At 41.7% G+C, this 11,951-nt stretch overlaps 1 protein-coding gene across 1 annotated transcript; it reads left to right on the top strand.

Moving 5' to 3' along the window:
• Positions 1-4,583: 4,583 nt before the first annotated feature.
• Positions 4,584-9,891, top strand: VMA21 (vacuolar ATPase assembly factor VMA21). Its single transcript, XM_071442490.1, is given in 4 exon segments — positions 4,584-4,631; positions 4,633-4,694; positions 6,286-6,395; positions 7,845-9,891. Coding segments are annotated over 4 exon segments (363 nt in total). The 3' UTR covers positions 7,988-9,891.
• The last annotated feature ends 2,060 nt before the right edge of the window (positions 9,892-11,951 follow it).

Here is an 11,951-nt window from a genome sequence, read left to right as displayed (position 1 = left end):
CCTCAGTCCATCCATTGGAAGATCCTTGAAGAGAATGCTTTGATCCATAACAACATTCCTGGTGAGAAAAGAGGCACCACCTGAGTCTCTGCACAGCCAGAGCCAGGTGCTGGTTTGATGTTTCTGCGCTTCAGATGGGAACAATCCCTCAAGGAGAGGGTGCAATGAAAACAGCCCATGAACTAGTGGAATGAGGTCATGTCTAGAGAGCTCAAAAACAGAAACTGTGGCCATGCAATGTAAAGAATCCACTAGTTAAAGACCCCGCTGAAACTCCTGTCATGCCTTAACAATACTAAGATTTCTTCTGTTTCAAGAGCTTTGTTGTGGTCTCCTTTAGGCTGTGAGTTTCCTTTCATGTATTGGATATTCCTGTTAATATTCCTTTCATGTATTGGATATTCCTGTTAGTCAAAGCTAATTGTCATGACTGTTTTTAAATTGTTTAATGGCCACTGTATTAGAGTTTAAATAATTCTGTACTGTATTGGGTTTTGTGGCAAGGCTTTGGTGGAGGTTGAGAAGACACCAGAAGCCTCCCCTTGACAAAGGGGAGGCTTCTGGCATCTTCTCAACCTCCACCAAAGTCAATATCACCTGGCAACAAAATGAACCCATCACTGGTTGAGGATGAGGCCATCAGAAACACCACCCCTATAAACACCACCCCCATCCTCACAAAAACTTTCTGCATTTTCTGCAGCTAACTATAGCCCAAATAGCACTGGGAAGGGGATATGTTTTCCATGCATTTGTGCTAACATACACTAGTTTTTGGAAAAGTACTCCTCCAAACCTGCAAAAAAATTTGACCCTACCCACTTTGTAGTCAGCACCATTTGTCTGGGCAGGGGTATAGAATGTCACATACTGGTTAAACTGCATATAACTTGTAAGACTTTGTTTACATTTGCCTCTACAGAAAAAGCATCTGTTTCCTTCAGTATCTAGAGTTTCACCTGAAATTGGTAAGTATTGGTTGACTTGTATCAGCCGTGGGAATGAAGCCTTTCCCACTCTGTTTATGAAGGTGCCACAGGTATTACACAATGCATGTGGAAGGCAGCTCTATGTTTTCATTGACAGCAATACTAGAGAGAGGTGAAAATTACATTGTGATACTTCCAAGTTCCATTAGCTAACAGGGGTGTCTGAGCTCTTTGCTCTTATCATAGCCCTGTAATGCCCAGATAAATGTTGTCTTTGCCAACCCAAGCATTAATGTCTCTGTGGTTCTATTCCCACAGAAGATGGGTGGCCAGCTGTGTAACATGCTCTGTGGTTGTTGGGCTTTCAGCCTGGACTATCATGGAGAATTCCAGAGTTAGCCAATCCATCATCTCATCTTTTTTGCAACATCTTTTCTGGGGTGTAGAGGTTCACAGAACAGATAAATATTTATTTGTATATCATCCTTTTTGATATATTACCATGGAAACAAGTAATGAAAAAAAAAAACTGTCAAGCAAGTGGTTTTGTTTTCAAATATTATTTCAGCTTTCACCTTTCCAGCTCTGCTCCTGTTGGAGGATTGGATTCTCTTTCTGCATCTGCCACTAGATGGTATTGCTTTAACAGGCACTTTGCTGCCTCTTCTGCACCCTTGAGACACAGACCCCAGAAAAGCAGGGGCTGCCTGTGTTTTTAATGTTCTTCAAGCATCTCCTAGCAAATGTTGAGGACACAGAATAGCAGATATTTAGTCCCACAGCTGGCAGCTTCTTGTGCTTGCAGCACAGTTTCTGCTTAAGGACAAGTTTTATATTTTCTCCATAGGTAAGGCAGGTCTTTGTTCATCCTGAAATTTCAGAATACCTCATCTATAAAGTCTGAAGCAAACAGACAAAACTTGGTATCCTCCAAGTCTTTTAGCTAATACAAAAATGCAAATAAAAGGCTTCTTTTTCTTTCACAATTGTAAAATTTTTCCAACAGTTTTGTATTTCCTTTATGTGCTCACAAAAGAAAAGCAGCTAAGATGCAGGAAGTCATTCAGCAAAATTGTTATTATTCAAGGAGATAAAAACATCAGTGTGGTGAGATATGAAGTAACTTTATATTAAAAGTTAATGACTTGGACTGTTCAGCCTTAAATTATTTGTTACTTCCTAATCCTTGATATGCATCTTTATGGTAAGTTTATATGATGTGAGACTTATTCCACTTTTATATTTCCTTGTTTTGTTGTTCTGTTATTAAACTTTCTTATGTCATTGCTTTCCCTACTGGGGAAACTATCAAGAAAGTCAAACCAAAAGTGGAAAGAACATCCTCTAGTGATAAGATGTTCTCAGTACCCACATTCATAATTTTTCAGCAATCCAATTTCTATCTTAAATTAACTTTCTGTCTTAAATTAGCAACTCTAAATTAATTTCATTGATTTGCTAAAATGATTTGTAATTGCTTTAATTGTTTATAAGTAAACAAAACCTGTTCCCACATTTAGGTTGAATATTGGGATTGGCTAGCTGAAATTTTATTAGGTGTTCTGAAGAACTCATTGGAAGTTTTAAGCTTGAGTCACACAGCAAACCTTCCTTGCTGTGTAGGGGCTACAAAAGTCCTCCCTGGCCCATGCCAGCCCCTGCTGCCCCCCTCATGCAAGCTGTCACTTTTCTGGCTCAGGTAGCAGTGGATTCAAAGATGAGGAGAGCTCTTCTGTTTTAAAAGAACATGAAATTGGTTGGTTTACAGTGAAAGCATGACCCCAAGAGCCAGACCTGACCCCATAAGTGCTGAACAGCTTGAACTGTGCTGCATCTTAACAAACACAAGGGAGCTGCCAGCTGAACTGTGTTCATTGCTGGGGGAAAAAAAAGTGCTTTTAACAAAATGCAATTTCTTCCTCACGCACGTTGGAGAAAACAAAATAAAATGCCTCAGTATTTGTAATCAGAGTGTAGAAAATCAATGCTGCAGACAGTGCTGCCCCTTGCCTTCCACTACAGCTGCTGGTGCCCATTTAGTGTCCTCCAACCCAGGTGAAGGAAACTCAAACTCTGAGTAAACCCTGAGAAGCAAGATCACAGCAGGAACTACCAAAACCAAAGTGCTTATTTCCCCATCTTACTGATTGCAAGGAAAGCAACCATCTCATATTTCTTCTCTTCCAGGGTAGCAGGATGCCAAGGTGGCTCAGGAGGGAAAGAAGAGGCCTCTGTCCATGTCATGTGCTGTTTGGCACTGCAGCAAGGAGCAGGGCAGAGCTGCAGGAATGCTGGAAGGCTGCACCCTGCAGGAAAAGATGAGCAGGGAGTCCAGTGGAGTTAGTGACTCACACAGTTGAGGTTTGTCGTGGCTGTGGCAAGATAACAACATGATTTTACCATAAAAGGGGCAAATATGTAATTACTGTGGTATATGAGATTCAATTAAATGGCAACATCAATTAAACAGCTTCATGAGCTTTTGTTTGGAAGCTTGCAAGGCTTTATTTCCTGCAAAAGCTGTTCATTGAGTGTCAACAATTAATTCCCCTGCAAATGAGACTGATTGCACAGCAGAGACTGTAATATTCCAGGCTTCTGTTGGAAAGCTGGGTTCGAGTTCATCCTTTGGTGAGTATTTAAGTGGAGTAGCTTCAGCAGGAATGTGAATGAATAGCTTGAACAGAGTGTAACCTTGGAAATGCTCAGTGCTCATCAGGCTGGAGGAGAGTGAACTCTGCAGGAGTCCTTGGACTCTCATTTGCAGAACCTGTTAGTTATGATGGGGATGGTTTCTTTCAGATTTTGATCAGAATTTTTTTCTTTGGCTGGAGAAGGAATTTCAATTTAGTGGCAGGAGAGCAGAAAACCTTTAAGTGAACAACCCTCCCTCCTAACCGGATGGCATAGAGACAATTTGCAGCCTCCCTTTCAGAGAATGCCTTGGCCTTGTGTTATTTCATTTGAAGTGTTTTGTACTGATGAGTTCATCAAAATATCAATACCATAGGTTTTGTTGGCTCTAAGACCACAATAATTTCCTGGAAAGCCTCAACCTTCACCCAAGACATCTGGCAGCAGTTTTGCCATATACAAACACTCGGTTTCTTTCTCTCAAGGAAAGCACCTGCAAGCAGCACAGATGGTACCACTGTTCCAAGCTGGCAGTGAGCCTGTTCAGGGCAGTTTTCCCTGTAGAGATGATGATTTTGCTCAGGCCCAGCTGAAGCCACTGCTGTGGTCCAGGTCCCAGGCTGCCTTCCATCCCCACATATCTCTGGCCCTCCATCACTCCATCCCTCAGTCCCTCTGTCTTTCCTTCCCTCAGTCCCTCCATCTTTCCATCCCTCCATCCTTCTGTCCCTTCATCCCTGCATCCTTCCATTCCTCTGTCCCTTCATTCCTCATTTCCTCCATCCCTCAGGCTCTCCATCTCTCCCTTCCTCCAACCCTCTATCTTTCTTGTCTCTTCATTCTTCCTTCCCTCCATCCCTCAGTCTCTCCATCTCTCCTTCCCTCCATCCCTCAGTCTCTCCGTTTCTCTGTCCCTCCACCCGTCTCTCGTCCCTCTGTCCCGCTGCAGTGCTCACCGCCCGCCGCTAGGCCGCGCCAGCCCCATGGTTGCTATGGCGACAGCGGCGGCGCTCCGCGCGCATGCGCGCCCATAGCCGCGGTTTCCGGCGGGCCGAGGCGGCGGCAGCGGGCGGCGATGGAGCGGTACGGGCCGGGCCCCGTCAGCGCCGTGCCGGTGGCCGAGTTCAGGCCGTGAGTCTCAGGGCGGGCGGGACAAGGGCCCGGGGGCGGGAGGGCGCGGCGGTGGGGAGCGGGGAAGGCTGCGCGCCCGGCTCCATCAGCCCGCGCTGGGGCTGCAGCCCCGGGGAGAGGAGCGGGAGGGAGCGGGGCTCGGGCCCGGAGGAGCAGGAGCGGGAGGAGGAGGAGGAGGAGGAGGAAGGCCCCGGTTGGCCTGGGTCACGCTGTGTAACCCCGGGCCACCCCCAATGCCGAGCGTGGAGGCTGCCGGCCGTGGGGAAGCGCGCCGAGCTAGGCTGAGCTTATACACGAATGTTTGTTTTTGCCGCGTAGGGAAGCGATGAGAGTATGTCAGTGTAAGAAAAGTATTTGTCAGCAGTGGAGTTTTTAACTTTGGTAATAAGCTGGAGGTCATCTTACTCTTCTGTGGGTAAGTGTTGATAGAATGGTTTCTAATTTCCCCAGGGAGATTTTTGAATGCAGTTTTGTTCTCCACCCTGACAGTCCTTCAGGGAAAAGCTGATAAAGGAAAAGAATTCGGATGTTTTTCTTTTTTAAAGCTGCCTAAATGTATGGCAGTACATGAGCAGCCAGCAGGGCTGTTGGCTGCACTGTAGAAGCTGTGCATGGCTGCACAAAACTGTTAGAGGATGAACCATTTTTTTCCCCATTTCCACTTTTTTTTCCAAAGAAAAACACATACATTTGTGTTTCAACGCCCTAAGGACTCATGTCCTTGAATGAGGCAGTCTTTGAAAGTCAGAAGGGTATTGCCTGGCTTACATGTTTATTTAATCATAAAATAATGCAGTCAGCCAGGCAGAGTGAGTGAGAACCGGTGGAAACACACAGAACCAGGCTGTGTGTGGTGTTTTGTAAACACAACACCTGTTCTAGCAGGTCAAGTTCAAGGAGACCCTACCAAGTACATAAAATTTCTCTTGTCAAAGGTCTTCCAGGTTTAGGTCTGTGAAGGCAAAGTTTTGGTGTAGTGGGTCTATGTTGTGACTATTACTACACTTATTGCAGCTTTCTCAGTTAAAAACTGAGAAATTATTTTTAAATAGAGGAAGAAGACCTAATAAAAAGGAACTTGAAGTAGTAAGCTGTTAAATTCATTCACTGTACTTCCTTTTCTATCCCAGCCTGTAGGATTTGTCATTTTCCTGGACTTGTAGTTACTTAAAAGAAAAAAAAGGAACTTGGCAAGTTTTAATGCAGGATACTGTCATATGACATGTGCATGTGTAACTAATATTAGATATTTAATAATTATGCAGTAATGGACTGATAAACATATTAACATAACCCCCCTATGTTATAATGCTTGCAAAGCAGTAACAGGGGAAAGTCTAAAGATTTAATTTTTGATTTTGTTTTTAATTTTGTTTGTGAGCTTAGACTGGCAGAATCATTACATTGTTTTGAATACTCTCATTTTTATTGCAGCCAACAAATGCTTACTTCAGGTCTTTATTGCTTCCAAACAATAGACTTATTCAGTTCTTGAAAAGTAATCAGCTTCTGTTTGGAACAAGTTCTTGTCCTGTTTCAGGCATATATATTGTGACTTTCTTTTGTGTGTAACTTCTCTTATTTATTTCAGAAATGAGGGTTCATTAACATCAACTTTAAGAACACTTCTATTCTTCACAGCTCTAATGATTACATTACCTGTTGGGCTATATTTTTCATCAAAGGCTTATGTATTTGAAGGTAATTTTGTTTCTGCCAATTAATATTATTATTACAAAAATAGAGGAGAAGCACAATTCTCTAATGGCATCTTTGTTCTTCCTGTTTTGAATATTTGTTTCCATATATATACAAAAGGTCCTGTAATATCTTAATGAGAACAGAAAATTATATGAATGATCAATGTATCTTTCCCTTCATTGTGGTCTGCAATCCAAAATTTGCTGTTTATTATACAAGGATTTGTATTGCATAGAGGTGCATTGTTCCCCTTACCTAAAGGGTTTTCAAAACTACTGTGCAGAATACTTTTGTCAGAATCATCAGAGTAATGTTTCCTGCAGGTATTGCAAACTAATTATGAGACAGAATAATGTTGTTTCTGAGGTTTATATTTTGCTTTTTGAAACATGTGCATTGAAACAAGTTATGTGCAATTTCAAATATTGAATGTGGTTGCTTCTGGAGCTTTCTTTCAATTAAAAAAAAAAAAAAGGAAGAGAGATTATGGCTGTTTGAACAAGCAGCCATGTTGTAGTCCTGATTCTGCAAGTCTTTAATACTTACCTCCTGCAGTTCTAGAAAGTTATCTCCTTCAGAGGTGGGGAGGAGAAAGGGAAAAAGCAGCTGCTTTATGAGCAGTTTTTGAGTTGTTCTGAGATGATTCTCCTTTGTACTGCTGTATGTAGTACATGAAGGCTCAAAGCTCATTAAGTAACTTTCAAGATCATTTTTAGCTTTTTTTTTTTTAATTTGAGGTGTAGCAAGCTGAGCTTTAACTTCACTGTGTCAGTTAATGACAAGATCTGTTGGCACTGAAAGGATTGTGTTTGCAGGGTGATGGTTTTGGAGTGCTGTAATGTGTAGGTTTTGTTTGCTTTTGGGGCGACTTTGTCGGGTTTTTAAAATTAATTAAGGGAAACAATATTTCAGTGTTTGGATATTTGAAAGCTTGATTCATATGAGATCCTTTCATGTATCTTAACTGGTGGGGCATTATTGTTTTATAGTCTAAATACAAAAGGTAAAAGTCTTCTAAATTTAATTGTTCTTCTACTGTTTTCTCCTGTTTTAGTGGCAAATTATTACAGAATTCTCCTCCTTCTTCCTGGCACCTCCTTCCCCCATTTTACTGCCCCACAAAGAGAGTTAAATTTAGGAAAAAAGTATATTGAAGTCTGTTTGGTGCTGGAAGGTACTATCAGAAAAAGTGAATATTGTAGAACTCTAAGCTGTTGACATCAAATCTAGCTTATTTTATCTTAAATATTGAATACTTCAGTGATGCTTTGCTCCAGAAATGGTTTCAAGGCCTTTAACTGTCCCAGTGAATTGTTTCCTGTGAATCGTTTTGAGCTCAGACTTTTGATACAGGAGTAGATGTAACTTTGGTCTTTAGGGAGAACTGTGATTTGCCAAGTCAGAGTTCCTAGCTCATAACTAATATGCTTTCCTTCTTTGTTTTCTCAGGTTCCTTGGGGATGTCTGACAGGGACAGCTATTTCTATGCTGCCATAGTAGCTGTGGTCACTGTCCATGTGGTGCTTGCTCTCTTTGTTTATGTGGCCTGGAACGAGGGCTCGCGGCAGTGGCGCGAGGGCAAACAGGACTGAAGTGAAGATCCCTGGTGTCTCTGGTGTCCACAGACTGTAATTCAGATTTTTTGTGAGCTGAAGGAAAAGCATTCTTCCAAATGTGTAATACACATGCACTAAGAGGAGGCTGGTGCCTCAGTTATGGTTAAAATAAGACTTGTGCTCGTCTTGACTGCGTACTAGTGTTTTCTGTAATGGTGATGGAAGTTGTTCTTTAGCCAGCTTCTACTGTGTTGAGCAGAGGAGGCCTTAACTTGCAATTAAAGTGGAATAATTATATTCTTTTGAAAACTCCTGTAGCTACTTTTGCCATGCCTAGTATTTTTCTGGCTTGCTCTGAAAATAATATTGGCATGAAGCAAGCATTACATTTTCAAGGAATTAAATTGCTGTTTAAAAAAGCTACATTACTTACTTTGCAGCTACAGTGTAAAAGATGGAATTTCACTTTGCTGTGAATAGTTTCCTGATTTGTATGTGTTGTGGTTTAACTCCAGCCAGCAATTGAGCACCATGCAGCTGCTCACTCACTGTGACCCCTCAGTGGGATGAGTGGGGGAATCAGGAAAGCAAAGTGAGAAAACTCATGGGTCAAGATAAAGATAGTTTAATAAGTAAAACAAAAGTTGCACATGTATGTGTGCTGGTTTTCAGTATAAATTCAAACCATAGCCCCATAGTAGCTATTATGAAGAAAACTACCTCTATCCCAGCCCAAACCAACACAGTGGGATAGGCATAATTAATCTATTTCTGTGTTTAGAAGTAATTTCAAAACCAGAATTGTTTAGAAACTCAGGTGATGTCTTTCTAATGTGAAGTACAATTTTTTTTTTCAAATATATTTTTATTGCAGTATAAAATTCAATCTTTAATTTCCTTCTGGGAGGACTGGTATTACACATTGCTCATCTTTCTCCTTTTCTACAGTTTATCCTGGTAATGCAAAGGAAAGGGCATAGCATATTTTTTGTATGTCTTTAGACAGGTATGTATTTCCTTGATATTTGCTGAAGTGTGCACTTGGATTTCCTATGGTAAAGCAGTGTCAGTAGCAGTTATAAGCTGCTGTAATGGCTGGTAGGGGAAGGAGCAAGAGAAAACAAGCTGTAGTTGTCTGCAAATGGTGTTCTTTTTGAAGCAGAGGACACAAAAATGACTACATGGAAAATTGACTTCTCTTCATAACTACTTACTTGTACACTGTGAAATGATACAATATGTTGATTGTTTTCTCTTTTTCTTGGTTGTGCATAGAACTTCTGTAGTCAAACCTTAGTGAGATTTTTGTGCTATAAGATAACATGAATTTCATTCCACTGTTGTGCTGTTGTTAGCAAGCTTTTTAATCTCTGGCTAAAACGTGTTTCCTAAAGTTCCAGCAAAGCAAACTTTCTTAACCCTAATGATGGCTGTTAAGCTGCTGTGCTTGAGGTCATTCTGTTAATTTGAATTTTCCAGTTTATTGTATTAGTTTAGCCTTTCTTGAAAGTTTTTTGCTTAATACGGGGCTTGGCATGGTTTTGGTGCTGCATGTGTCTGTGGTAAAACTTACGTATAAACGAGGCAAAAATTGGGTATCTGTGCCCAGTGGCTTAAGAATTATGTTCCCAAGCCTCATTCTTGTCTTGTCCACCCCAGTCCCAGGTGTGCACAAGCATATGCACCATGGCACACTAATGCAAACCAGTTTTTACTCTTTGTTTCTGCCGTGTTACCTTTTCTCATCCAGACCCCCCTTGTCAGGTTGCTGCTGGCAAACTGCAGAATCTTCTCAGAGTACTTGAAGTGCAGAGTTAGTTTGTACATGGGCAATTGGCTTCCTGTTCTCCAGTGTCTGATGTGTACCTTGTGGAACAAATACTGCCTTTTAATAAAGACCTACCCTGCAATACAAGATCCAGTAAACAATATGTGCTGAACACTTTTTGAATAATGTCTTTAATATTCCATGTGTAGAGTACAGCTTAAAGCAAATATATAGCCTTGCTCAATAGCTTAGGTTTTTTGTTTTAAATTTATTCACAGTGGAGAATAAATGAAGAGTTACACTTATGAAATAAAGACGTTTATTTGGTACTAGAAAGGTTGCAGAAAAAATGAATGCTCCAGAAGTCTAAGATGTTGACTTAAGGGGAACACACCTGTTATATTCTATTAGCTGGGTCCTGTGCTGTGTCTATTTTATGTTTCATGTAGCAGAATCTCTAGACACAAAGTTAATTTCCTAGGGATAACAGGAAAAGAATTCGTTATAACTGTTGAGTTAAAAAAATCTGACAAGTTTGGCCTCTGCTGTACATGCAGGCACTGTGATATCTCAGTTGGGGGTAATGAGCTGAGCATTAATCCATCCATTGAAGGTCTTTGAAGGTAATGCTTTGATCCACCACAACGTTCCTGGTGAGAAAAGAGGCACTGCCTGAGTCTGCCCAGCCAGAGCCAGGTGCTGGTTTGATGCTGCCTCTGCTTCTGAGTGGGAACAGTCCCTCAGGGAAAGGCTGCAGTGAAAACAGCCCATGAAGGGTTGTCCCCGTGGAGCCCAGGGAGGTCCATAGGGAGCAATTCTGTCCCCTCCCTCCTTGCCAGCAGTGGGGAGCCATTCTGGAGCACTCTGCTCCTGAAGGATGCACCTGGGGAAGGAACCCATACTAGAGCAGTTTGTGAGGGATTTCCTGAGGAGGAAGGAGGGCAGGAACTGTGTGAAGAACTGACCACAACCCCTATTCCCTGTGCCCCTCTCCCACTGTGGGGGAGGTAAAGAACTTGGGAGTAAAGTTGAACCTGGGAAGAAGGAAGTTCTGGGGGGAAGGGGTTTTATTTGCATCACCCTACTCTGATTTGATGGGTAATAAATAATTTCCTCAAACTGGGTCTGTTTTTCCCATGATTGTAATTAGTAAATTACTTCCCTGTGCTTTTCTCAACCCAGGAGCCTTTGTTACATTTTCTGTCCCCAGCCAGCTAGAAAGGGGAGTGTTAGCAGGATTTTGATGGGTGTTTGGTGCCCAGCCAAGGTCAAGACCATCACATTTAAACTGATAAAAGTTGTGGAGAGATCAGAATTTTTGTTGGTTTGATTTTTTTATTTTCTATAGACTGGTGATATAAACTTGTTAACAGTGTGGTATTCTAAAGTGGTGCTGTAAGCTTGTTAATTTTACTACTAGGAATGGATTTGAGACAACTCTTCAAAAGACAACTGGGAAAACTCTCTGCACAAGTCTTTCACGCTTCACAGTTGCCTCTCACTTAATGGTCTATCATCATGTGTTTGCATAGGTTGACAACTAGTTTAGCTAAAGCAAGCAATTGCATCTCACTGTGAGCAAACACCTTGAGACAGATTTTAGCAGAAATTTTCCAGAACATTTTCCAAGAGTGAATAGACAGTGAATTGGGAAGTGGGAAATGAGTGACTTTTCATTAGTTTTTTTTCTTCTGTACTTAATATCTCTGTTTTTTCAAATGCCTGCAGGACACTGTGATGGTAGGTACCCAGCCTGTGACTGTGCAGGTGAGTGAGCAGCTTTGGTTTGTGCTTAGGGATACCTGACTAAACTCATTGTTAACTGCCAGCACTGAGTAAGAAGTGTCCAGAGCAAATGGTGATGCTGGTGATCATGCTGCTAACAGGAATTATCACTGATTAAGGTATATGAACTTGAAACAGTCTTTATGGTATATTTGAAACAAAATAAAACACTGCCTACCTGTTTCTTGCATTGTAAGAAAGGTCTAGTAATAACACTCAACATTAAAAAAACAAAACCCCAAGAAAACAGCCAAACACAAAACCAGCCCTGCCCTCCAGAAGGCCCAAGCTCCTGTGCTATTTTCACCCTCAGGCAGAGGGCAGGCTGTGCTGCCTGATCACTCTGATGGGCCAGGGGAAGGTGTGGTGCTCACTGAGAAATTCTGTTCTCACCCAGTGCATTGGTGAACAATAAAATGTTTGGTGTTACTGCCAGTTTGGTGGGGT

The sequence above is a fragment of the Agelaius tricolor genome, unplaced genomic scaffold, assembly GCF_023055355.1.
Source record: "Agelaius tricolor isolate 1412-34295 unplaced genomic scaffold, bAgeTri1.0.p SCAF_17, whole genome shotgun sequence".
NCBI classification, from domain to species: domain Eukaryota; kingdom Metazoa; phylum Chordata; class Aves; order Passeriformes; family Icteridae; genus Agelaius; species Agelaius tricolor.
Note: the sequence above shows the minus strand (reverse complement) of the source record. Positions and strands in the feature narration are given on the sequence as shown.